At 37.2% G+C, this 26,928-nt stretch overlaps 1 protein-coding gene across 2 annotated transcripts; it reads right to left on the bottom strand.

The window, feature by feature from the left end:
- Nucleotides 1–18,136: 18,136 nt before the first annotated feature.
- Nucleotides 18,137–26,062, bottom strand: LOC143741959 (overexpressed in colon carcinoma 1 protein homolog). Of its 2 annotated transcripts, XM_077234552.1 has the most exons (6): nt 25,947–26,062; nt 23,912–23,975; nt 22,459–22,483; nt 21,662–21,780; nt 20,310–20,346; nt 18,137–19,166 (listed from the first exon to the last, which is right to left on the bottom strand). In XM_077234552.1, exons 2-5 carry the CDS (start codon nt 23,949–23,951, stop codon nt 20,342–20,344), a joined length of 189 nt encoding a protein of 62 aa, XP_077090667.1. In that variant the 5' UTR covers nt 23,952–23,975; nt 25,947–26,062; the 3' UTR covers nt 18,137–19,166; nt 20,310–20,341. The 2 variants fall into 2 exon arrangements, with proteins under 2 accessions (XP_077090667.1, XP_077090666.1); XM_077234551.1 differs by lacking the exon at nt 25,947–26,062 and having other exon boundaries at nt 23,912–24,112.
- Nucleotides 26,063–26,928: the final 866 nt, after the last annotated feature.

The following is a 26,928-nucleotide window of genomic DNA, read 5'->3' as shown; positions in this document are numbered from 1 at the left end:
GAGAACATTTGCAGACAGAGACTAATACAACCACCATGTATACAAAGATAAACATCTCACGGTCAAAAATGCACACACATGCACTCACACACTAATTGAATGGGTCCAGTTTGTTCAGGTGGCTTAAATCGCAGACTGCTCTTGATGAAAAATTGCCTGTTACCAGGCTAAAATGTTAAAAAGCACGGGAGGTCAGATATAGAACAATAACTCAGCCCTGCTCTGGGAGCATACGCATTAACAGTCATCAGTTACACAATTCAGGGCTGGTCAGACACAGAAACTAAACTGGAAATTACTAGTATGCACCAGTAGACCTGAGAAATGTTCCTGTCAAAGTCATGTTGTGCCTAACATCACCCCTTATCAATGATAAAAGCACTATAATGCACACCTAAATGCTTTTAATGGGTTATATCAACTATAACACTATTATGAAAATAGATTGACAGACTGACTTTTCACAAGAGTTTGATTATGTCTGAATACAGCCACATACAGCACCAAATATAATAAAGGGTGTGTAAATACTATGGAAGTCAGTGGGGCTCATCAACTGTTTTGTTACCAACAATCTTCAAAATATATTATTTTGAGTTCAGCAGAAGAAAGAAATTCATACAGATTTGAAACAATGTAAGGGTGAATAAATTATGGCAGAAATTTGAAGAAATGAGGTCGGGGAATACTATGATATCTTGAAATTCTACTGCCCGCTATACCAGGGAAAAACAGATTTTGATGCCCAGATTGATACTGAAAAGAAAAGCAAAAAATCAATAACTTTGCAAATAAAAAGCCTCTCAGAGAGGTCAAATAAATGTGCATGGTCAAAATTGAATAAGAATCAGGTTAGGCATACTTTAAGAACATTTTCCAAAGTGATAAAAAAAAAAAATTTCCCTGTGCCGCACACACACTCTGGCATCGGAGGACACAGCAGCTGTCAGTTCCCAACCCATTAAAACAATACCTTTAAAGCCCTGACCCACTTATTATTACACAAGGCACATTCAGTTCAAAAGTGCAGAAGCTCTGACAATGAGGTTTCGATGTCAGTGTGAGTTTAGAAGTCACTGCAGAGAGGCGCATCAAAGAAGATCAGAGAACTTTGCTCATCCTCGAGGTCAAACTAACATCTGAGTCCAGAGAGTGTGTGTGGGGACAGCGAAGTTTGCTGGGAGATGCTCGGCTTCTCATAAAGTGGGTCAGGCCGGGAAAGTCTTGAATGGAGCAAACAGTTGTTCATGTGGGAACCTCGAAATGCATGAAAGTAATAAAGGCTAAAGGCTAATTAGATTTTACGTAATATGGATCTAATTTCAGTTCTCTGGAATCTCAGGCCTCATTCAGGTAGATTTTTAAATAAAGCAATGATGTGTCCCGTGAGTCAGTTATATATATAGTACAGTATATATATACTAAAGCTCATCTCAAAGAAATTCTGAAAGGCAGATAGAGTTTCATATTTAGCGTGAAGCCAAATGAAAATCTAACTAAAATTTCGGCTGATGGTTTTAGCGGTGGTAGGAGGTTTTAATCAGCTTACCCCTGAACTAATCAGAATCTAAAAAAAAGAAAATGCTCTTGACATTTATGAAAAAGGCTTGTCAAAAATCACTGCAAACTATTGAATAAGCTTAGACAAAGAATGAGGTGCAACTGACATTTTCTTCCCTGCAGGCATGAGAGACCGTGTGTGTAAACCGATCTCTGACAATGGCCACCCAGAGAAAACGGAACTCCACTAGCCTGAAGGGTCGCAGATATACCTCTGTTTGTTCAGGGTTTAGCGCCTTTATTTGGGCCGGAAAGATCAGGCCCATGCACCAAATTTAGGCCTTTTCACATGGACAAAGGACTCAAGCCAACGTGCCCTGACAGTGATGCTGAGCAGGATTAGAGTTCTGTCCTGAAACCTTCCATTTTTCAGATCCTATCCAAAGTACTACATGGAATCAGGATAGTCGCTATAGTGAACGGCTTGGGACATTTGTGGCGTATTTTCCAGTGGCTTCAAGGTGATTAATCACATTTACGGTATCAAACAACCCAATCCAGTCCATCTAAGAATCCTGTTATTATCCATTTGTAATGCCTGATTATAAAACATATAAAACATAAAACACAATGTGTAAGATATAATCTTAGCTAGCAGGGTAACTGGCTACTGGTATGCTGAACTAGCATGATGAGCGGTTTCAAAAACGTATAGTAAATAAAACAAAATGATTACACTTTATTTTGATGGTTCCTTTTGAACATTCTGTTGACTAAATAACTTTGCAACTACATGTCAACTAACTCTCTTTAGAGTATTAGTACACTCACTGTCTGCTTAATATCTGCTAATTTTTTATTGTGATGGTCCTCCAAAAGACATTCTACTGACTATGAGTAACTATGAAACTACGTCAACTTATTCTAACCCTAACTCTACCAGTCTACTAATACTCGACTAACACTCTTATGAGAGTTAGTAGACATGTGGGTGAAAAGTTAATTATAGTCAACAGAATGTGTTAAAGGGACCATTAAAATAAAGTGAAACCTACAACAATTTTCCTAAAATGTGATTAAAAGTATATCTAATCAGGCACTGAACTAAGTACCCATTAAAAGTTTGTTCAGCTAATGGAATCACATTCAATAGTGTATCGAACTAACACGGGCTCAGATGATTGGTACTAAAAATGCATTGCATGAGAAAAGAAGAGAAAAGAAAAGAGCATAGCGCCGCCGATAATATGTGCCTAATGCATACCTTGAATTCAAAGTCACTGTGAATAAAAGTATGTAATAAAATGTACAAAAAATGCCACTGAGATGCTAGCGGATAGCTTCTTTAAGGTATTATAAACCTCTTTGACTTCAACAACGTTCCTTCGCATATTTGTGTATCACACACACGCTCTAAAAATAAAACGTTCTTCTTGCATCCTCCCATTAAGCTCACATTAGCCTCATGAACCTGAATCTGCAGTGAGTAAAGCCTCCATCCACCCGTGACCATCTAGAACACAAGGCAGTGAAGGCGGACCTCCCAGACCTCCCAGGAAGCCAAATAAGCAATAGCGAGCCTGCGGGCCACAGTCTCCCACAGAGAAGCAAAACTACCGGACTCAGAATCCTATCCACCGGAGCAAACCCAAAACATGGCTTTTCCACTTTAATCCTTTACTTATTATTTTGTCCCATTTGTATTTGACATTGATAGAGGGTAACCAGAGGTTTGTGTGAATGTAATACGGTGATGCTAGGAATGCTAGCACGTGACTGGTTAATATAATTTGTGCAGGAAGACTGAGCCAAACACTTGGTTGCAACTTCTAATCATAGACATTTTATTGCATTAAAGCTAATCTTGGTTATATTAACAAAGAAGACTATGGGCCATTTTATACAATTTGTCTTTTAAAAAAAAAGTTTTTCTATGTAGGGAGATGTGTTTGACTGTTACAGAGCTTTTTTTCAGCATCACACAACATAGGCACCATTTTAAAGATGCCACATATGTTAAAAGCTGTTCAAATTTAAGAAAGTTTTGTGACTTTTAGTCAATGTGTTAAGGTGTGATCACTGGTCACATTTACAGTTGATTTGCGGATTTCTGTGGGCAAAATTCCATTCCAAGCAATCGTGAATTTCATGTGGGGGTCGGAATTTTTTGCAATAGGTTGGCCAAGTTGGTCACACAGATTCAGGTTGACCAACAGAAAGCTGCTTGGTTTGAAAGCGACTTCTGTTTTAACTGTGCTTCATACATCACTACTCTGTTGACAATAAACAATGGACATTTTTTCTGAGATTGCATCTTTTGAGTCGGTGCTATTTTTATGCTAGCATACTCCTTAACAATCTAAATTCCTAAATTCACTTAGCAGACCGAATCTTTTTCAAATTTCCTTTCTTGTGCAAAATGTATAAAAAATGTATGACTCATCCTGCACTACACAGATTTTTGTCCAATCAAATGCTCTTTAGATCAGAGTCTCTCCCTTTTTTGGAAATGAGCCCAGTGGTTATGAATGAGACTTGATCTGAGTGTGCAAGTATAAGTGAGAAGGTGTGATGGAGGTCTCCATTTACTAACGCCATAGTTTAATCCATTTAATCCATGGAATGCAAAACATTTTACAACTCAGGGCCACACACAGACGCACAAGCTCACTCACACACAGCTGACACAAAAGCTTTTTTTCACAGGATTTCTTCATCTTAAGATAAAGTACGCAATAGGGTTGTCATTATACTTTAATCACATCTAGCATTACGATACTGGCTTAAGTATCACAATTTCACACCCTGTAACAAGGGAGCCCACTAAACACGTCTTTAAATTGCCAAGTATACAGGGAAAAGCCCACCCATGAAAGTTTTGTCCCTGTGGATTCAAATAGGGCACATTTATTAAATAACATTCTAATATATATATATTTTTTTTATGTGTGAAACTGAAAACAATATGTTATTACCGTATAAATGATTAGGTAAGGGATAAGTAATCATGGCAAAATCAGGATTATGTTGCATCATTTAGAAGGGCTTTATTTTGCTATAATGACTGTTAAAGTCTAAAATAAAAAAGGTAATTGTGAGATTGAACTTAAGATAAACAAATAAAGTCACGTTGTGAGATAAAGAGTCACAATTAAATTTTAGTTTTACACTGCAACTGAAATGGGGTTCTATAGCATGCCTCGTATTACACCCAAAAAAAATCTTGTTGGATTTACTTAAAAAAGCAGTGCCAAATTAAATTAAGTTGTGATCAAATTTTTTTTTTAAATTGGCGTACACAGCTACGGTACACAATATTGTTGTATTAATTTGTGCGTTTCACTCAGCAGTGTTAAGTTGACTGAACAAACACTTGAGCTGACAATACTCATTTTTAGTAGAAACTACTCATTCAAATTAAGGTCATGTAGTTACATGAGTTTTTAAGTAATGTGAACAAGGATGGTTTGAGGGTAACTAACAACAGTGAAAGTAAATTTGTTTAATTAAATAAATAAATAAATGTATATTATTTATATGAGAAGAAACAGAACCGGCACTGAAAGTGATATGGAATATTTGTTAAATACAGATTTACCTTGCAAGAACACAATGGAACTAGTTAGACAAGTGGAACTTAAGTACCTTTATAAGGCCATTGACTGAAAAATGAGAGGATGGGGGGAAAAAAACTGGAGATCCTGTTCATCCACACCACTTTAGGTAGATGTACTTTCACACAGGTCTAGGACTGGATTCCCACATAATTTAACAGATGAGAGATACAGGAAACCAGGTGTAAGAGCAATGGGAAAGGGCAGCCACCAATGCTTTCAGTTTCCCACAGAAGTGAGAAGGAAATCCTGAGTGCTGTCGTAAGGGGGAAGGAAATGAAGTTTGGCCTTTCAGAGACAATATACAGCCAGCTCATCCTCTGCTATAACCACACCCTAAGCTTGCACATGAACAGTATTACGTCAGAGCGATTGCGCACACACACATCTCAGTGCAGTGTGAGTGAAGTATGTGTAAACTGCCCGTCGAAGGTCAAATTGAATGGGCAAAGCGAACAAGAGGCCAGTGTCCCACCCAGACGACATCACCATGTGACGCAAAATCAAGTTAAGGGTCAAATTGTGGTAAACTGCATGGTTAAAGGGTTACTCTTGTAGGCTCTCTTTCTTGGTCCCACAGCTGGCTGATCTTGCAGTTGCAGTTGAGCGGCCTTTACAGCATTTAGCCTGCCAATACACCGAATTGCTACTTGTGTATTAGATTTGTGAATGAGCCAAATAACTGTGAACACAATAAGCATCCAAAAAAAGGTTCTCCTAAAAACTTTGTAGCCCCCTAAAATAACCTGTCAAACTGTGCAAATTAGGCTCTGGTTTCCATCTCAACTCATATCTTTGGATCGTCTGTTTGGCACGAAGAATCATTTTAAGCTGATGTTTATCAAACGACATTAGTCTTACAGATTAGCTAAACTGCTGTCCTAATCAGCTCTCATTAAAAGGCTTTGTGTTGTAAGTATATCATTTTAGTCAAACACGTTGTGTGAGGTAAGCTGGCAAGCTAAGACATGTTCACAGAGCTATATATACAGGTGCATATGTTCAAACCAAATAGTATTACATAATATCTGCTGAAACAAGGTGTTCTACAAGGCCAGCTGCACACATGTGGGTCAATCACTGGAGACTGGGCAGTGTATAGACCAGGTGTGACACCATAGGGCCCTGTAACAACAGTAATAACAGAGTGAAAAGGTAAAGATTTGACGTTTACATAACCAAGGGGAAATGAAGGTGTTAATAAATCTTTTTGAGATCAAAACCTTTTAAAAGTGCATTCTGCTCAGCCTTTTCCTGGCAACACTAAATGCATCACCAGATGATGAAAAGAGAGAGTTTTAGGCATTTTTTTTTTTTTTTTAAATATGTAAGTAATTTAAAAAAAAACAGACCTTTGGTCCGATTTCATTTAAGGACTGTATACAAATTAAATTGATGAATTATAAAAAACTATCTATGCAACAGTTAGTTTTGTTTCTCAAATCTGATTGTCCGGATGGCATTCCAAAAGCTCTGATAAATCGATGACATTTTTGTATGAGTCTGCTCGCTTGTGTTTGTGACGGCTATATTCCAGTGACTCTTTCTGCAGGCTAAGGCTGAATACACTACATGACTTGCCCCGCTTTACACTAATATTACTCTAGTATTATACTAGTACACTTTGGACACTTGTTGCCAAAGTCAGAGCCGGACTGGAGATTTAGATCACAGTTTCCGATTTCACAGGAAATTGTGTAGTGCATGATGGGCACAAATTTTTTAGCTTCCGACTACGATTACATCCAGTTGGAGGATATCAAACATGATATTTTGAGCTAATTTTAAAATGCATATTGTTTTCATTTGTCATATCCCAGTTTTTTTGGTAACCATTTACAAAGTATGATGCCTAGTGTTTAAAATTCTTTTGAAAGTCTTGTAGTGTATTCCAATCTTTACAATGTTACACCAGTATATTGCTGCAAATTATTTTGTATATAAGTCAGTATTTAAATCATTTATTCAACTGATTTTTCAAAAACACTGATTCATTCAGGAATTAACCGAGTGACTGTTTTATGAGTGATTCATTAAATCACTCACACAAAGATTTGACAAACACACACCCCATTTGAGAACGAAGAAAGTGTCTGTCTTAATGAGTGATTCATTGAAACATTCCCTCAACCAATTTGTTGAGAACGACCTTTGCGACTATTAAAAAATATGTTCTACATAGTATGAATGTGTGCAAATTGAAATCCAGACAAACTGTCATTGTGATGTGACTTCACTGCTATTCACAGATCCTTTCACTTAGCCTCATGGGATACTAATGTGTACTTTTAGGATACATCAAATAAATCAGACGCACACTTTAGAATACCGCCAGAAGTAGAAGGTCTTCCATGAACGGTCTTATGAATACTATGAATTTAGACATGCAACACTTTTCACATACGGTTTTATTTTTTACCTATAATTAGGCATATAATTAGGGAATAAGGCATATTCAGACACATGCAGGGACTGATGAATCACCACTTGCAAAGGATTCTGCTGGGACTTTGTTTGGAAATATTTTCACTCAGGATAGGCTAAAGAACAACCGGTCGGCTGATACAGAGTCAAAATACTACTGAATATATAATATATACATCATTTTATATACAGTAGCATTTTAAATAGCATTTTCTAATTTCTGTTCTATTGACTGGACATTATTATTATTTTTAAATTCAGGCATGCATACTGACTAGCTCTCTTTTTAACTCGCATACCGGAGGGTGGAACTGATGGCTTGTAATAATACTGTCAAAGAGATTATTACCTGGCCCATCAGAGCTGTTATCATCCTTAATAGCTGAACTGTTCCAGTCTCTCTGGTTACATAAGTGCCCTCATTCTGGCTTCTTTCAGTTAAGATTCAGTTTTGCCAGCTGGCAGAGGATTTTGGGTGCCAAACGGAGCCTGTAAGGGTCAAACTCAATTATTACTAAACAGTCTTAAACTCTTGAATTACTGAGGGGGACTTAATTGAGATGCCAATCAGTGAACACAGAGCTACATAAGAGACTGCCTTCAGATTTGCTTTAAAAGCCTGAGAATCACTTAAGACAGTGGCCTGCAGATAGACCTGGTTTCTGGTTTGCATTAACAGGGATCTGGGAGGAATGTGTGTTCTGATAATATCTTAACCCAGGAGGAGACAGATAAATGATGTAACATAAGTATCTTTCTGATTTTCACTTTTTCATTAGATTTAGCTTCATTCCATTCCATGACCAGATACACTACTGCATCTCACCCTCTCTGCAACCCAGAATGCAACACTGTGATGTAAGAGCTTGATAGCCTGAGTAAGATACAGAAACAATACCTACACTAATCCTTAGAGGCTTTCAGTTTACGTAGATAACACAATATTACAAGGTGGAGAAACAGTTCGTTTCTTTAACAGCTATAATCTCACACAAAGCCTCAAACTTTTCGGTTCAATGAATCAATGACTAATAGGCTAATTGTTCATTTGTGCAGCTGATTTAATCCTCTGGACTCATTATTGGCTGTAAATTGGCAGAGAGCCATCATCATGAAATGAAACATATAGGAGCCAAATTTTAGTCGCTCATCTGGGACAGATTCTGTAAAGTTCATGACAGAAGAGCCTGACCTCTGTGACCCTGCAACCCTTGCCCTGATATTCACATGAAACCATTTCTGCCTGAATTACTGAGTTTGGTTGCTTCTTGCAGCAAAGGGAGACTAAGAAGAAAAACAGGAGAAAGAGAAAAATTATAGCACGTTCCAACAAGTCATGACCCCTATATGTATGCACAACCTCCAACATACTCACACAGCACATATACACTTCTACAAGCATCACTAATAGGAAATTCACTCATCACTGCATACCCAGCCCTACACACACATACACTCACAATCTCTCTGAATGTGTGAGGCCAGATCTTCTGCTGTAATCTCCAGTGACCTGTGACTCGCGTGGGAAAGCCCTCGACACCTCACACTAGCCTGGTGTTGAAAACTGCTCACACACAGTTTGACTCTTTCATGTACACGCACACAAGCTTACTTAGTTCTTAATGGGGACGCAAAAAGTAAAAGATTTTCATACTTGTTTTCCAGTACAGATATCTAAACCTTTTTAAATCAAGGTACGTTTACTTTTAATGACTTGATATTAAGATTATGTTTTCTGAAAAACTGATGAAAAATAAATTGAGTTTATTACAACGAGAAAAAGTATCTGCCAATGGGCCCAGAAAAATAATCTTATATTCACTTTTAATTACGTTTAATTTTCTGACTCCACTGGCAGGTTTTTATTCTTGTTTTAACACATACACACACAGAGAGACCATGCACACTCATTTGCCCTTCAGCTAAAGTCTGGATCCAAACTCTATCATCACTTACAGTTAGTGTTTGCATTTTTCCTAATTTTGTTTAACTGGAAACCAGATAATCACACATACCAAAGTACCTTAAAGGCAAGCCAATTCAATCTGCAGTCGTCTTGGCAGAACCCTCAGGCTGCTATTTTCTAGGTGAAGATCTATTGAGAAATATCTAAATATGTTTGTGAAGAGTATGTTTCAATAATATGTGTCAAATCAGCAATAACAACAGAAAATTCTTGAGCTAAAAAAAAAAAATCCATCGCCTCCACTATATACTATCATTGCAAATAACATTAACCTAAAGCAGATTCAAAAGAAATGATAGATACTTTCAAGTCAACAAATACCCATTATAACACTTGCGCTTCCGTAATGCGACTAATTTCCGATTAAAACAGATGAATTTTAGGAAATGCAATTGATCTTAAAAAGTGTCTGTTCAATATCAGAATGGAGCAAGAGCTTAATGCAGGTTTACTAAAACAACACGCATGCCAACATCCGCACACAGAGGGATAATCACTGACACGTGGCAATCGCTAAAGAAGTGTATGTACTTCATTTCAGTAAAGTCCCTCAAACTTGCATACGGACTTACATTTTGGGGTAATCATTCCTCAGTCACACAGCCTGTTTTATTTAGTTAGCAGCTATAAATACTAAAGTGTGAGATTTGAACCTGCTTTAAAACCATGTGATTATCCTTCCACGTGCCGTAAGGTTGCCGACCGTTTGACTACTGGTTAACATTATCCAATAGTCTAGTGTCAATGGGATGACTTTTTTAAATAAATGGCATGAACATCAGGTTTAGAATAAAGACATTATTAGCAGAGCATTTAATGGTATTTATAGCACCTGATCCCATTAATTCTACATTAGTGCCTGTTGCAGCAGGTTTATATCTTCTGCCTGATCCTCAGTTTGTACACAATCATAGAGGCCCATGGGAGATTTACAGCGGCCTCATTAGCCGCAGGAAACAGACCAGATTCCTGAGTTATGAGTTTGTGGGGACCCGGACAACACAATACAACATAACAGCACAGAATCAGATATATCCGACCTGCTCTTATTTTCCATAGCCTGTCTGTCTATGATTAGCTATGGATGCATAGAGCCTGTGTTTTCCTTTCCTTATTTTTTTTTTTTTTTTTTTGTTATAGCAATGCAGGCTCTGCTACATTGTTGTACAACATAAGCTCAAATATTCACATGCTGGTGTCTCTGACTGGCTCGGTGAACGTGATTTAACCAAGTACAACATATTCTGGAACAACACAATCAATCCGACAAGTTTACAGTTTGTCAAGTTTAGGCTTACAACCAGGGTTATGTGCTTCTACATCAGTGTTATTCACCTTTTTTTTCCTTGTCAAAAACAACAGTGGATGGTCCAACATGGAAAAACAGCACCAAACTAATACTAGCCAACCATCCCCAAATAAATTGATGATGCTCAAACAAGATAAACATGCTTTTGGCAGCATCCATCACACACAGTCTCCATTAACCCCTGCACATCCAACCCACAGACAAAGCAACAACTTTTTTTTAGGAGGAAATTTATCATCCTTTCTTTCTTCCTCTCTCCATTTCCCCTCTTCATTAAGCAGATCACATTTGTAATAATTCTGTTTGAAGAACATACAGTTACATGTGCTATTTGAACTTGACTCTCTGCTTCCCCAGGAGAAAATAAAGCTTTCCGAAAATAAATGTGCACTATGAGAGTTTGAGGCTAGTCAATCAAGATAGGCAGCTAACGGGACATGTGTGTGTTTGTGTGTTTAGTGAGAGTTGCCGTTTGAGCTCCGAACATCTTAATAGCCCATAATGAATGGTTTCCTGAGAATAGCAATAATGTGAAATGAACTCAGCAACCCACGTTTTCGACAACACTGGACGGCTCATTTTATTCTCTGACAGACATAGTGGTGCTGAACTGATGGGTTGAGAATTTCTACACACAAATAGGTCACAGGTCTGCTCTGAGAAGTTTGCTGTCAACATGGGAAAAAAATATGCTAAAAATAAATAATAAAATGCACCAGGCTATATAATTGTGGATAGTTAAGATGGCAAAATATTTCTAATAATCGTATAAAATTATTGAGCCTATGCATTACATAGTAGCCTATAATAAAATTAAATGTTCAATTGAGATGGTCCCAATCAACCTGGAACATAAAAATGTGCAAAAAAATGTGCAGTAAATGCACTTAAATGAGAAAAACAAGTTGTCACCTTAACTGGGTAAACAGAACGGCCCTGCTCAACCTCACCATCTATGTCTGCAGCAGCGCATTTCAATCAGGGAGAACATAACCTGAAAACCAAATGTAACTCTCTGTGTCTATTTTGAGGCCTGCATTGCTCTCACTGTCCCGTGGGCTGCTGGTGCACTTCTAAGTGGGTTAGAGGGGGGGGGGGATTACCGCTCCGGGCCAACTTAGGACACAGAGAATAGCCAATTATTGCCCAAATCTGACATATAATAGTCCACATGTTTCTTATTCCTCACCAAGCACTTAGCCTAGCTCATTGGAGTCTTAAGCCGACAATATGTCCTTAAAAAAACAAGGAACTGTTTAAACGTTGAAAAGGCATCTGTCCATCATTAAAGGATTATTCCTGACAGGTTTACAGATGCCCACAGCAGCACATGATGATTATATTAATCAAGGTCAATGGAGAAATGTGATATTTTAAATAGCAATATGGCACCACCTAATGGTAGAATGTTGTAATTATATCAAATGTATTTAGGATTATAGACTGGATATCATTTAAACTATTAAAGCTTTACAAACAAACAAGCGTATAGCTGAAATGCAGTTAATTCCTTGATCATGTAAGACTGTGTGAGATATTTTTATTTCTGTCAGTCACACTGCTGGAGGTTTGCCTAAACCTAGAGGGATGTGAGACCATGTAAAATGTCAGAGATAATGTATGGAAAATTGCCTTTAAAGTGTCAAACGCAGCCGTGGGGAAAGGTTACGGTGCCTGTGGCTGCGGTTTATTCCCTGTCAGGCTGGTTGAGGTCTGGGCTTCAGTGAATCATCAGGAGCACCAGTGACACCCCGCAGAGCACACACAGACCCCCCGCCTCACATGATAACCAGTGCTGATGCAGTGACATTGACAAAGAGAATCAGTTGAAAAATCTATGTATACAAACAATATATACGCTCTAATCTTTGCCTTTTGCAAAATATTGTTCTATCTTGGTAACAATTATGTAAATATTACTGTGAATTTATCCATCCGTCCATCCATCCGTCCGTCCGTCCATCCATCCGTCCGTCCGTCCATCCATCCATCCATCCATCCATCCATCCATCCATCCATCCATCCATCCATCCATCTATCTATCTATCTATCTATCTATCACACAATTCCTGAAAGGTCTGTAAAGGTATATCCAAATAACAAACCATGGATAAAAACCATGGATGAAAAAAAAAACAAATGTTTTACATTTTCACAATATTACAGTTTTCACTGTATTTTTGATTAAATAGATACAGCCTGTTGAGCATATGTGACTTCTTAAAAAAAAATAAACGTATATACCTAATTTTCTCACATTTATGATGCTTTATGATAATTTTATGGTCTTTGAAATTATGTACATTGCACAATGTGAAGTAATGATCAGTACATCCATCCATCCATCTATCTATCTATCCATCTATCCATCTATCCATCTATCCATCTATCCATCTATCTATCTATCTATCTATCTATCTATCTATCTATCTATCTATCTATCTATCTATCTATCTATCTATCTATCTATCTATCTATCCATCCATCCATCCATCCATCCATCCATCCATCCATCCATCCATCCATCCATCCATCCATCCATCCATCCATCCATCCATCTATCTATCTATCTATCACACAATTCCTGAAAGGTCTGTAAAGGTATATCCAAATAACAAACCATGGATAACTAAATCACTCAAGGTGCTGTTTAAAGAAAGACAATTAAGTGCATTTCAGGAAGGAAATCTTTTTTCAATAAAAAAAAGTAGAATTGGAGGTAAATAAGGCAAAGCTGCGTTATAAAGAAAGGACAGAATGGGAGTTAAAAATAGTAATTTGTGCTCAGCCTGTAAAGTATGAAAGCCATTGTTGATATAAAATCCAAAAGAGATTCGAAGTGATATTGGAAGGGTATAGAGATGATTTTCAGCCTGCACAAGCATTTAATGAATATGAATTTTATGTAAGGATTGATTGATATTTATGGTTTTAAGAATATGCTTTGTGAGCAGAAAAATAATTTAACTGGTAATAGTCTGATCCCTTTTGCAGAACAGGATGTAATTAAGGTGTTTAAGTACTCAAAAGCCAGGAAAAGCCCGGGCCCAAATAATATTTAGGGTTGGCTGCTTATCTCCTGTGCAGAGCAATTGGGACCTATTTTTAAATTATATTTTTCAGCTAAAAACAATCATTCAGTACACACTACTGTAAATGATTTTAGGCCAGTTGCTCTGACATCCTTAGTAATGAAGAGTTTTGAAAGATTGCTGAAAAAAAAGAGCTTCTTACAAAGGTACAAGATTCCCTTGACCCTTTCAGTTTGCTTATACGGCCAGGCGTGGATTAGAGGATGCCACTCTGTTGAATTTGGTTCTTAAGCATTAAGAAGGAAGTAAGACTCATGCTAGAATTTTATTTGTTGGTTTCTCATCTGCTTTTAATATGATACAACCCCACATTTTAGTAGAGACGCTTTTGAGCTTTGGTTTTGCTCATCCTTGACTTTTTAAATGATCGAATCCAGACAGTCGGGGTGAATGGCTGTTTGTCAGAGGCATTGTCTTCACCCACAGGGTGTCCTCAAGGTTGTGTCCTTTCTTCACTCCTGTATATTTTATACACTGATGATTGCAGGATCAGTCATGACAATAGATTTACAGTAAAATTTGCAGACGTTTGAGCTGTCGTCTTTTTTGTAAGCTGGTCTTGCTGTAAAACTAACTCCAAGTAAGTAAGAAGGAAGAAAGGAATCTACAGTATCTATCTATCGTGTCTATCTATCAATCTATCTATCGAATCTATCCATCTACATAATCCATCCATCCATCCATCCATCCATCCATCCATCCGCATTGAATTATGTGTTCAGACAGTAATATGAACATTTAGGAAGTATTATTAACAAGTATTCTCTTTAATCCAACATAAAGGGACTGATATAAAATGGACAAAAATACATTAGCAGCAATAATGAAATTCAGCACCGGAAACTGCTTGTTCACAATCCCTTTTCTGATGTTCCTGAGTACATAATTGAGATTTGAAATGCCATTTGTAATCAGTTTCTTCACATTCATCCTTTTCTCCTATAGTATTATTTTGCAAGGAAATGTTAACTACCTTCAAAAGAAATTTTAAACATCATGGTTTACCCTCATGAGTTGGTTAAAGCAGTTAAACAAATGCAATTTGAGTTTTTTGTATTTTTTTTATTTAAAGGTGAAGTGCGCCATTTCTGTGCCACTAGCATCTATAAAAAATAATTTAGTTTCAAACAGGTTTTCCAAGCAGTCCTCCTATCTATCAGTTTTCAGACAAGGAGCCAATCCTGCTCAAAACTCACGCCACACTGTTTTACACAAGTAAAACATTTTTTAACAGAGCCACTGTGATACAGTTTTCTGGGAAAAGTGGTCTCTGAAATCTGTCTGTTCAAATAAAATCTATTCAAATCGAAATTATTGAATGAATGAATAAATCACCGGCATAATCACTTGACATTTTGCTTTTGGACATTCACTCAGCAGGTGCAATCACTCAGCAGAAAAAGGATTCAGAGTGCATTTTTTACCAGGATTTTCAGGAAACTGCTGCTTTACTTGTGAAGTTGCTGGTGAGAGCTGCACCTGAGAAAAAAACACTCATTTTTAGAATCTCTCATCTATGATGCATCTGTGAAAGAGCTTTCACATGGTTTAGAAGTGTGAGAGAGAAAGGGTGGAAATGTACTTGGGATTTAAAAAAACAACAACAATGCTGTCAAGCCCTAAAAATAGGACACAGATACATTCTCGGACTATTTACAATATATTCTATATTCTCTCTATATATACTATATTACTATATAGCTACTCATTCAAAAATAAGTTTGGGGTCAGAGGTTGTTTTTTTTTTTTAAGAAATTATTCAGCATGGTATTGATTAAATTAACCAAAATTAGTAACCAAACAATGGCGCCACCAGGGGGTCTCCTTGCCACCCCAATGGCCAGTATAAATTTTAGTAGTATCAGTTATGCATTTCATAAATAAGCCAAAACTATTCTTTAGTAAAAGAAATTATGTGTCGTGACGTGCTTTTCAGGTGCCAAATGGTTACAGTATACTGTTACAGCAGCTTTTTGATGTGTCTTTGCCACGTTTTGACAAGCAGGGATGCAAACATCGCGCTTTTCGGCGCCTCCCGCTTTTTTACCGCCAGTTTGGGTGACAAATTAAGTCATCTGAAGTCATTCCATAGCTTAATGTGAGGGACAGAAGTCTATTTACATCATTAAAGTATACGGAAATGCGTTTTCCCTCCTCTTCGGCTGTCAATCATTCTCCATTCATATTCAAACAGCGCGCGCGCCTCTAATGCTTGATCTGTAGATAAAAGGCTGTAGATTTGCATAAAATTATTTTATTTGGTTGGAGTTTGTTGCTGTTTTTAAACGACTCACTAGGCTACCGTGTGCTTGCTAGATCACACACACATCACAAGGACTATGAATCGGCATCAAACGCACAATAACTGGAATTTAAAACTGTGAAACAAAGGAACAAATCGCACTAGGATTTGTGCTCTCGACATTTCTTCGCTTTGTGACGTGAACTTTTAAATGCGCACTTATGCAGCGCAGCGCTGCACACTGTGACTCCATGTTGCTTTGAGCACATCATTCTGCACCCGCGAATCCCGCGATGCGCATACACGCTGTGCGCGCTCTGTTTTTCACGCGCTCTGGGTTTGCGCACTGAAATATTATTAAAACCCAATATATTTTGTTATACCTAGCCTGCTCAATACATTTAAAATAAGCATAATTTAATTGTATATTATTTCTTTGTAGTGTAGGCTTTATATGCACTTCTGAATTCTTGAAATTAATATATAAATATAAAATTGTGAAATGTATCATTGCCTGATTGAATTTTATAAGAGAACTAATAGTAATTTGTTTTTATTAACATATTTAGATTTTATAAAATTACTGTGCAGATTTTTTAAAGAATAACTTTTTGCTGCTGATTTATACACTCATTAAGTTTATTAAAAATTCATAATACATTTATGAAATATTTAAAGGTGTTAACTGTAATCTTACACTGCAAAATAATAACTTAAAAAGGATTAAATTAATCACAATTATGTAAGTATCTGGAAATTTGCCACGGGCGAGGGCCCTTATATATATCATATCTATAATATATATCATTATATATAGTATAATATATATTAGTAGGGCCCTGCTAATATCATTAGTAACATTAAATATAACACAATAAACCAAAGTATATCAGTAGGAGTTTCCTTGAGTCTTTCTCATAGTTTTCTACAGGCCAGTTTACTACAACAGTAGAAGCAAATTCTGAAATTATGGTTTATAGTTTTGGTGTGCCACCCCAAGATTTTAAGTGCCCCCATCTGGCCACCCTTATGAAAAATTTCTGGAGGCGCCACTGTTACCAAAACGCAGTAAATATGTTTATAATGTTACAAAAGATTTATATTTTAAATAAATGCGGATCTTTTGAACCATGAAAAATGTCAAGCAGCATAAAGGTTTTCAACATTAAAAAAAAAAGTTTCTTGATCAGCAAATCAGCATATTAGAATGATTTCTGAAGGATCATGTGTCACTGAGTAATGATGCTGAAAATTCAGTTTTGCCATCACAGGAATAAATGATATTTTAAAATAAATTAAAATAGAAACAAATGTTTTACATTTTCACAATATTACAGTTTTCACTGTATTTTTGATTAAATAGATCCAGCCTGTTGAGCATATGTGACTTCTTTAAAAAAAAAAAACGTATATACCTAATTTTCTCACATTTATGATGCTTTATGATAATTTTATGGTCTTTGAAATTATGTACATTGCACAATGTGAAGTAATGATCAGTACATTCACCAAAAATCCTTCTTTTGGATTCCACAGAAGGAAAAAAGTCATACAAGTTTGGAACGACATGACGGCTAATAACAATTTTCAAAATTACAAAAACATTTTCTTTTCGGGATAACAACCTTTTAATGCCTGGTACACAGCAATTTTAGCCCTGATTTTCACTCGCCGACAGTTTTGGTGAAGTCACTGACAAATTCCCGTAATCGGAGGCAAATCAGTGCTTGTTCACCTGAGTCACAATCGTGCAGTGTATATTAAAGAAGCAAGAGAAGCGCCGATGCTTCGCCGACATATAGTTGTAGTGTGAAATGTGTTTTGACTGGAAGTTACATCAGCTACGACCTACAGCCAATGAGAGCGCAGATACAGGGCAAGGGAAAATTCAAGGGGAGGAGTCATAGAGCTGCAACAAATCATCAGCAAGCATGGCTTCTGCTAGCAACCATTTTCTCTTTCATCTTTTTTTAGCTGCTTTTTAGCAATCCAACTACTTTGAAAATAGTGCAGCGAGTACCCGGCATTAGGTGTAAGAAAATGTGAGTTCATGGGGAGTTCAGCTAGAACCCGTGTCACCGTGTCGTCTCAAGTCCTCCAGGCCCTCAAGAACCAGCCTTTCATTCAGCACCCGCTGTGAGACGGTCCAGCTCACGCACTCTCTCACTTTCTTTCACTCTCTGTCTTTCACTCCTCGACTCATTTCCCCTGTGTCACATGAGTGTGTGTTCCAGTTGACCTGACGCTGAAAAGTGCGATCGCTGGCCTACTTTCACGGTCCTCAGAGTTCTCTCAGGTCAGGCGCTGCTAGCACAGATAAACTTGTTCTTCAGAGGCTTTCACTGGGTCACTCTAATTGGGTTACCGGAATGGAGGGACCGTAAAACCAATCACAAACACATAACCCTTGATTTCACCTCAGGACGACAGTAAAGGGCTTGAAGAAGCAATAAGAGCCTTCACCTCACAGACCGTCAGCACAGAAACAAGTTCCTTCAAAGGCATTTCATGTACTGTACCTCGTCTTGCAAACATGACACTCACTTAATCAATTCTTATACATGATTTCCTGTTTTGACTAGAGAAGTGTGTCTGAGAGGATGTGGATCTTATTGAAAGAGTATAAAAAGTGCATCCTTTCCCCCTTGGAAACCACTTGACCCTTGTAAAAACCCCTTAGTAAACGTGACTACATAGCAACATTGGGAGGGAAAAGGTTTGAGCTCAGAGAAACATTTACAGAATCTCCATTGCTTTGTAATTGTCATTTGTGTGTCGTTGTCCTGAGAAACAAGCCGGTACACTTAAATTCGCTGAGTGACGCAAACAAACTCTGATTTGTCTCTGACCTCTGACCTTGTCAGCAGAACTAATTCTAGTTCAGTTTCCAGAGAGTTCAATTAGATGATTTGCCCTCAGAGGATTCTGTTGTGTCCCAACGAGCCAATCAACAATGATGAAGATTGCGTCCTGTTTGGATTACGCAGCACTTTTCAGCCAAGAATCCCTCCGGACAGCCCTGAGAGTTAAAGAAGAAAGAGAGCAGTCAGTGTACGTGCAAATACATAGCTCATCTATCTAAGAAACCTTTGCTTTAAAACATAGTGAGTGGACTACAAAACACGCTTTTTAAAAATAAAGATTCTTTATTCACATTGATGGTTCCATGAAGAACTTTTTTTTAACATCTCTGGATCCTTTGCAGTGAACAGTGGGAAATTATTTTTATTTTTTGATTATTGAAATAATCATACTTCACACTAAGAGAAAATATATATATTTTGAGAACTGTTCACTCAAAGGTTCTTTGGAGAACCCAATGGTTCTTCTAAGGCATAACTGTGAACCCTGCGTATCCACTTTGGAGTAACACAACCCAGAATGCATTGTGACAAATCCAAGATGGTTGACTTCGGACGAAATAGGAAAACAAAGGCCGCATATGAAATCGCATACTTCCCTACTATATAGTAGGCGAAAATAGAGTATGTGACAATAGTAGTATGTCTGAATTCACAGTACTTATAAAAGATGAGGTGAAAAGTACCCTGATTATCTACTTCTTCCAGCTAGACTTTGAAGTGTGTATATGATGGACACTTTACTATCCCATGAGGCAACAGGAGAGGATTTATGAATGGAGGTGAAGCGAAGTAACTGAAGCTGGTAGGTCAAATAATAATAACAGCATGGCGAACGTAGTACGTCTGGATTACATTCATAGAACAAACATTAATACTATATAGAACATACTATTTTAGCAGTCATGAAGTAATTACTTATTCAAAATAAGTACCTTCTCAAGAAAGTATGTGATTTCGGATGCAGCCAAAGTCTAAAAATACTTATATTTCATTAAATACTAAAAAACAGTTAAAATAGTGCAGTATAATTCAAACTGAGCTGTTGTAGTACTCAATATTTGTGTTCATTAAGAGTTTTGCGCTGTTAGCTTAGCAACATGCTAACATCAAATTCCATTGAAATAAATTGAGGTGTGTTATTTATGGTGTTCCAATTCCACATACAGTAAAGTCGTCTTAGTAAGCTGTAGGCTGTGAGGCAACTCGTTTCGATTTATGTTCGCCATTTGATCAATAATGGTTTTATGTAAGAAGTGGCATACTTTGAAGTTTGTATAAGAAAGCAAAGATGGGCTTACCTTTATATTTGTGCGTTCAGCTCTGAATATCATTATTCTGTTGATGGAAATATGCGTTAGTTGATATAGTTAAGCACAATCCCACTCTCTCACACATGCATGTGGATCACTGTTATTTTAGTATTATTTATATACTATTATATAATATTTAATATTATTTTGAATATTTTCATTTTTCATTTTAATTTTATTAATTCTGTGCTTTTGACATTTTTTTATATTTCTATATTGTTATAATTAATTTCAGAATTCAGTATTTTTAGTACTTCAGCTTAAATTAGTTGACAAGACAACATTTTCGTCTAAGTTTTTCAACATAGTTTTATATTTTAGGTTATTCCAACTTTATTTCAATTACCACAAATACATATTTTTTATATAGTTGTATTTATTTTTTTTAAACCAATGCGCATCCCCTCACACACAAACCTTTAGCTTTACTAACACTCTCTTTGGCACTCAGCAGTTTCCGCTTCCCCTGAGGAAAGATGTTTCTCCAATTAACACATCCCAGAGCCTTCAAGAACAACTCTCCCAGAACGAACGAACGAACACACACACACACACACACACACACACACACACACACACACACACACACACACACACACACACACACACACACACACACACACACACACACACACACACACACACACACACACACACACACACACACACACACACACACCTAAATATAATGCATTACTTTAATTTAAGATTTTTTCCACCCCTTTTTTTTTTAGAACTCTCCACGTCTTTATTAATTCTCAAAATGAGACCAGAGAGAATTGAGGAAATTGGTTTCCATAGAGTAAGTAATGAGTTTCTGGAAGAGAAGGCAGAGAATGAAACTTCATTCCCACTGCATTCACACTTACATTTCCTTCTTTCTCTTTTAAAAGTGTGTATATACCTCAGTGGATTAACAAGGTAAGGAAAGAAAAAAGGTACATATGTCTTTTCTCATACCACTTTCTAAGTTCACATGCACTTTTTACAAACACTGTGTTTAACATGGAATCAAATTAAAACTGAAATGATAAAAGACTATGTCTCAAGATTTGAATATTCTATATTGATATTGCTCTGACTACTTTATTACTACACAGCAATGACATCATAAAACACGCATAGTGGATTGTGATTGGTTAATCGTTTATTTATATACTTCATTGCCTCTATCTATTCCATTGATCATCAGAAAACAAGACTCTCTGATTTATTGTCTGATCACTGGTTTTTACATCTACTGTTCACTTTATCTACTATTACTAGCACTAGCACTAATACTACAACTAATGATAAGCGAATACAGTGGATAAGTGCATGTAAAGCTGTCATTATCTCACCTTTGTGTGTGGAGGGTGTCTGGCCGATGGCCACGTTGCTGAGGTCTGCAGGTAAGCCCACATACACTCCACCATAGTTCATCCTCTTCTCATCGTCGACAGACGAATCGTCTTGCTGCCTGTGGGCCCAGAACAGAACTAAGAGATGAGAGATGATCAAAGGTCTTGAGGTGTCTGTCATGCATCAAATCATGATTTTGGCGAGACTATACTATACAAACCCTGAACACGTAATAACAGTAATGCAAATCTTACAAGAGGCTTGTAAATATGGCTGATGCATTAGATCTGTACAGGTCTGGTGTGTTATTGTGGTGAATGCGTGTGGCAGTGAGACTTTCTCCTGCGGAGTGCTGGTGCTTGCTGTTCGCATGTGGGAGAATAAGTCCAGAAACTGTTTGGAAAATGACAGGCAGTGTTTAAGCCCCGCTGTTTGTTTCAGCAGTTCCAGACTTCCCCTCCTGTTTATCTTATTCACTCTCTCTGAAGTTAAAGTCTTTTGAAAATGTTTTAAAAAATCTACCAAAATGTACCAGGTAACCATAGTTTCCACCACAATAACAAAGATAATTCAGTTATGGTGACAACTGAAAAACCAAACCAAAAAGTGTAAAAAGCTTTCAGAATATTCATTTTAAATTATTATTTTTTTTACACAAAAAAAAAACAATAATAAAAAATTATATAATTGTGTGTGTATATATATATGTGTGTGTGTGTGTGTGTAATAACTGGTTTTTTTGTGAAAACTAAGAGCTGCCAAAGTATATAATTTTTATTGCACTGTGAATACTCACACATCTTTGGGTGACTCGGATGGACCTGTGGAAATAAACAAACACACAGATTAATCATGCCACAATGTTGCTTTTGATCACTATATACACACTGAATAATTATAAAAGAACATATGCATTGCTCTCTTAAATGTGCTTCATCCACTTATACCCTCCATAAAATACACTTTCCCACAGGCGCAAAAAAAAGTGCTTAGTTAAAAATAAGCATTATTTGCAAAGTCCGAAGTAATTCATATTATTATAAAGTTATTATTACGAAACATCTGCCCGACAACACCTTCCTTATACATTTATGACATAAATATATAAGGAAGGTGTTGTCGGGCAGATTTGACATTCGCTGGTATAGTGAGAGCTCTGTCCAATGTCTGGTCAATCAAACTATATGAGTCATCAGGCTAACACTAGTGTGTGTGTGTGTGTGTACAGTTCTTAAAGTTAACTGACGTATTTATGCACCTATTGATAGCACACTGGTAAGCAGGGTAAAAAAAAATATTATCTGAATCTCCACAGATATAATAGACTTAGTTTTAATAATTACACATTGTTAAGATTACCTGTATCCCCATGAATTCCTGCAGACACAAACCTGATTTAACAATGCAATGCATTTTTCAATGTGAATTACATCTTTTCATCCAATTGTAATGCTTAAAATTATACTCATTTTTTGACGACTCCACTACAACCCTCACAGAGCAGGCGATATCGATTCATGCCTATTCCTACCAAGGCTCCTGTTTATTTGCTTGCTCAAGTGAGATGACTCACACTGAAGCGTGTTCAGATTGGGGTCTAAACTCTCTTGAATTCTGCAAATTGACAAAAAATTGAGGACAGAACGTTCACTGACACACACACACTAGTCCATGTCCAGCTGAGAGAGATACGTCAGTCTCATTAGATCCTCTAAGAGGTTCACATCCCTTCCCAGCAGTGTAAACAAACACCATTCATGAATTTCATTTAGTCTCTATGGATTTTTAATATATCATATACTTCTATATCACTAGTTGTTTAACGATTAGATCTATTTAAAGCCTGCGAGGACTGGGTTGAGTGAATCTTGATGAATGTTTCGTCCTGACAGACTCTCAAATCTCCTATTCACAACAGTGTGTCTGGCCAGCAGCCAATGGTTTGTGAAGAGAGAGAGGGAGAGAGGGAGAGGGAGAGAGGAGAGAGAGAGAGAGAGAGAGAGAGAGAGAGAGAGAGAGAGAGAGAGAGAGAGAGAGAGAGAGAGAGAGAGAGAGAGAGAGAGAGAGAGAGAGAGAGAGAGAGAGAGAGAGAGAGAGAGAGAGAGAGAGAGAGAGAGAGAGACGACTAGATGGCTAAACTCACATGAGCAGACATGGGTTTGTTTACAGAGCACTCTCTCACACACACATACACACACACGTTTACACTCGCACATGCAGAAATAAGGTCAGAAAAGCAGCACACTTACCTGCAGCTGTGCTGCCAGCAGTGGAATTCCCACAGCCCATGCTTTAAAATCGACCAAAGGGAATCTAAGAGAAGAGATGGACAGTCCAGAGGGGAATGAGTTGGGAAAATAGAAAGATTATGGGAATTAGACAGCAGAGGGATGAATGGAGGGATGAGTAGAGAGTGAGGATGAAGGAAGTGCAGTCTGAATGTGTTTGAGCTGATATACTTCCCTTGAGTCTCTCAGAGAGAGGCAGGACGCTTGTACAGGGGGGAGAGAGGGAATGAGAGAGAGAGAAAGAAGGGAGGAGGGTGGTGAGATGTATTCCTCCACCCTGGCAGGGTTGCCCAGGTAACATAGATTGTGCGCATGTGTTGGGAAGAGATCTGATAGCACTGTTGGAAAGGCAAAGCTAACTAAAAGTATAAAAATGTGATGTGTGCAAATTCACATTCTCTTTAGAACAGTGGCTCTAATACAGGGGCCAAGGAGGCCATGGCAAACTTTTGGGTGCCCAAAGTAAAATCTCACTCGGGCTTTTACATTTTCTGACATGGACATAATCAATTCGTCCCTCCAGCAATTGAGAACCACAGATGAACACATTTGGGGAATACGCTAATAACACACACACACACACACACACACACACACTAAAAGCAATCAAAGGTGACGTCACTACACAAGTATCCTGCCTGAGAAAATGACAGAATGACATATGAATTGTATCTTATTAAGAGCAGCATACGCCACAACCTCAGACCGTAAATGTCTCCGTGGTCCCTGTTCTTTTAGCAGGCAAGTGAGGACATAGACTAATTATACATGCCACTTTGGGTTGAAATGGGTTTCTGAATAGTGTACAACACAGAACAAAGAGAAGAAACAAGACACTCAGGTGATAAAAATTTCTGACCAGTGATACAATCCAGAGCATCAGAAAACATTAGAGACTATCACAGTGCACTGCACATTGTCTGTTTTCTAACTTGGGAAGAGATAGTGTGGACAGACACTACTGATTAAATCCATCCTGAGACTTCCAAAAAAAAACAAAAAAAAAACGGTTAATATGCACTTATAATCTAGGTGGCGAATGCACTGGAGTGTTTAAAAGCAGAAACAGGAAGCTTTTAAACTTGGGAAGCACATGAATTATTCATTAAATAGGCAAAATATTAGATCTGTAAAGTTGTCTTCATCCTGATAAATTCTGGCTTATAACTTTAGTTATTTTCTCTCTCTGCATTTAGCCAGTAGTGAGTCATACACTTGGCCTTTTCATAACTGTTATTTCTTTTCATCATTTGCCTTCCACTTACAAGTAGATTAAAACTTCCTGAGAATGCTTAATGGTTTAGAGTCATCAGGCCAGTTTACAACTCCATTTAGACCTTCGATTAGTCAGCGTTATTCTTAGTCACAGAAGGGAAGGCAGTTTTTTGCACTCTCTCATCACAGGAGTAGTTAATGACATTGAGATCACAGGAACATAATTAAGAATTTTCTCTCATTTTTTTAGTCCAAGCTATAATGGGATGTAGTAGGGAATCATTTAGGCAGCAGAGGGCAGTATATTAACATTTACAGTGTTTCTAGCTAATTTAAGGAAACAAATGTTGTATTGGCCCTCTATTCCTGTAACAGAACACCAAACTTCTAAAATACAACAAAATGAAGAATAAAAAAGGTTCACGTGTCAGAATCTAAGGAAAGAGTCTGAAAATAGCAGGAGATGAAAAAGAACAAACAACTTCAGCACACAGCATCTAATTCATTGTCCTTTATCTTGTTGTCCTCCCGGTAATGGCGTCACATCCCCGTCTTTATGTTGGAGTTACTGACACATGTTCATGTTTTACTCACGCCTGGGACCTGAAGTGATCCGTGTCCTAGTTTACTCTGAAAGCTCTCAGGCCTTCAGGCAGGACCATTCAGAGAAAACAACAATTAATGTCTACTTAAATATAAACCAATGAAGTTAACGGTGTGGAGGGAGCTAGAATGAGCGAGTGAGAGAGAAAGAGAGAGTGTTATGAAATCCTATATTTACCTCTTCTTCTTTTTTACTATAATTGCTGTTTTCCATGTAGATCCAGTGCACGAACAGACACTTATAACTGTTCCCCTTTTCCACTCCACTGACATACTTCTGTTCCAGCCTGGCTTTTAGACAAGTAGCCTAAAAAATAACCCTATTTTTGTTGGTAAAACAAAAAGAAAACTCACAACAGTGCTGTTGTACTGAATACCAGCAGTGCAGTCATCAGCACTTGTGTTCCTGCAAAACAGTGTTATTTGAGGATAATTTATATATTATTATAGTTACTTATTGATATTTTGAGTTAGCTTCTTTATATTTTCACTTTTCATTGTAATGTTAGTCTCTCATTTTTTTGTTTTTTTAAAAACTTTTTTTAGTTTATTAATTTTTGACATACATAATATTAAAATCTATATTTCCAAATAGTTTATAATTAGCTTTATTTCAGTAATTGTAATACGTAGTTATTGCAAAGGGATTTTTTTAATTAGTTTTTCATTTTATTTCAGCTTTATTTGAATTAACAAAAACATTTTAACCAGTTTTAGTTCACAGTAACAACACCGGTGTGAAATTAATTAAATATTTATGCTGTAATTTATTTCAGACTGGGGTGCATTCATTTCCTGGAAAGCACATCCAACACATTAACACTGACAGTAATGGCTTGACATAATACAGTACAAACCATTACAGTCACTCCCATCTGCAGTAAGTTTAATGTGATGGATTTCTAATCTACATACATCAGAGCTACCTGTACAATCTTTTCCCCTTTAGTATTGGTCTCTAGACAGAAGATGGTTTAAAATGCACTTTTGGACTTGACTCATTGATCTTAATGCCTCTAAATTTGGTCTTGATTGTTGTAAAGGACCCATCAGCTGTCTATATTGCGTGAAAGCAAACATTTATTAGTGCGTGGCCTACTAAACAAACTGCTGAATTAATAAAGACTACTCATTACTAGTTAGTATTAATGGGTTTTTAC

The sequence above is a fragment of the Siphateles boraxobius genome, unplaced genomic scaffold, assembly GCF_051911475.1.
Source record: "Siphateles boraxobius isolate OS27281-9 unplaced genomic scaffold, OSU_SipBor_1 19, whole genome shotgun sequence".
Taxonomy (NCBI): Eukaryota; Metazoa; Chordata; class Actinopteri; order Cypriniformes; family Leuciscidae; genus Siphateles; species Siphateles boraxobius.
Note: the sequence above shows the minus strand (reverse complement) of the source record. Positions and strands in the feature narration are given on the sequence as shown.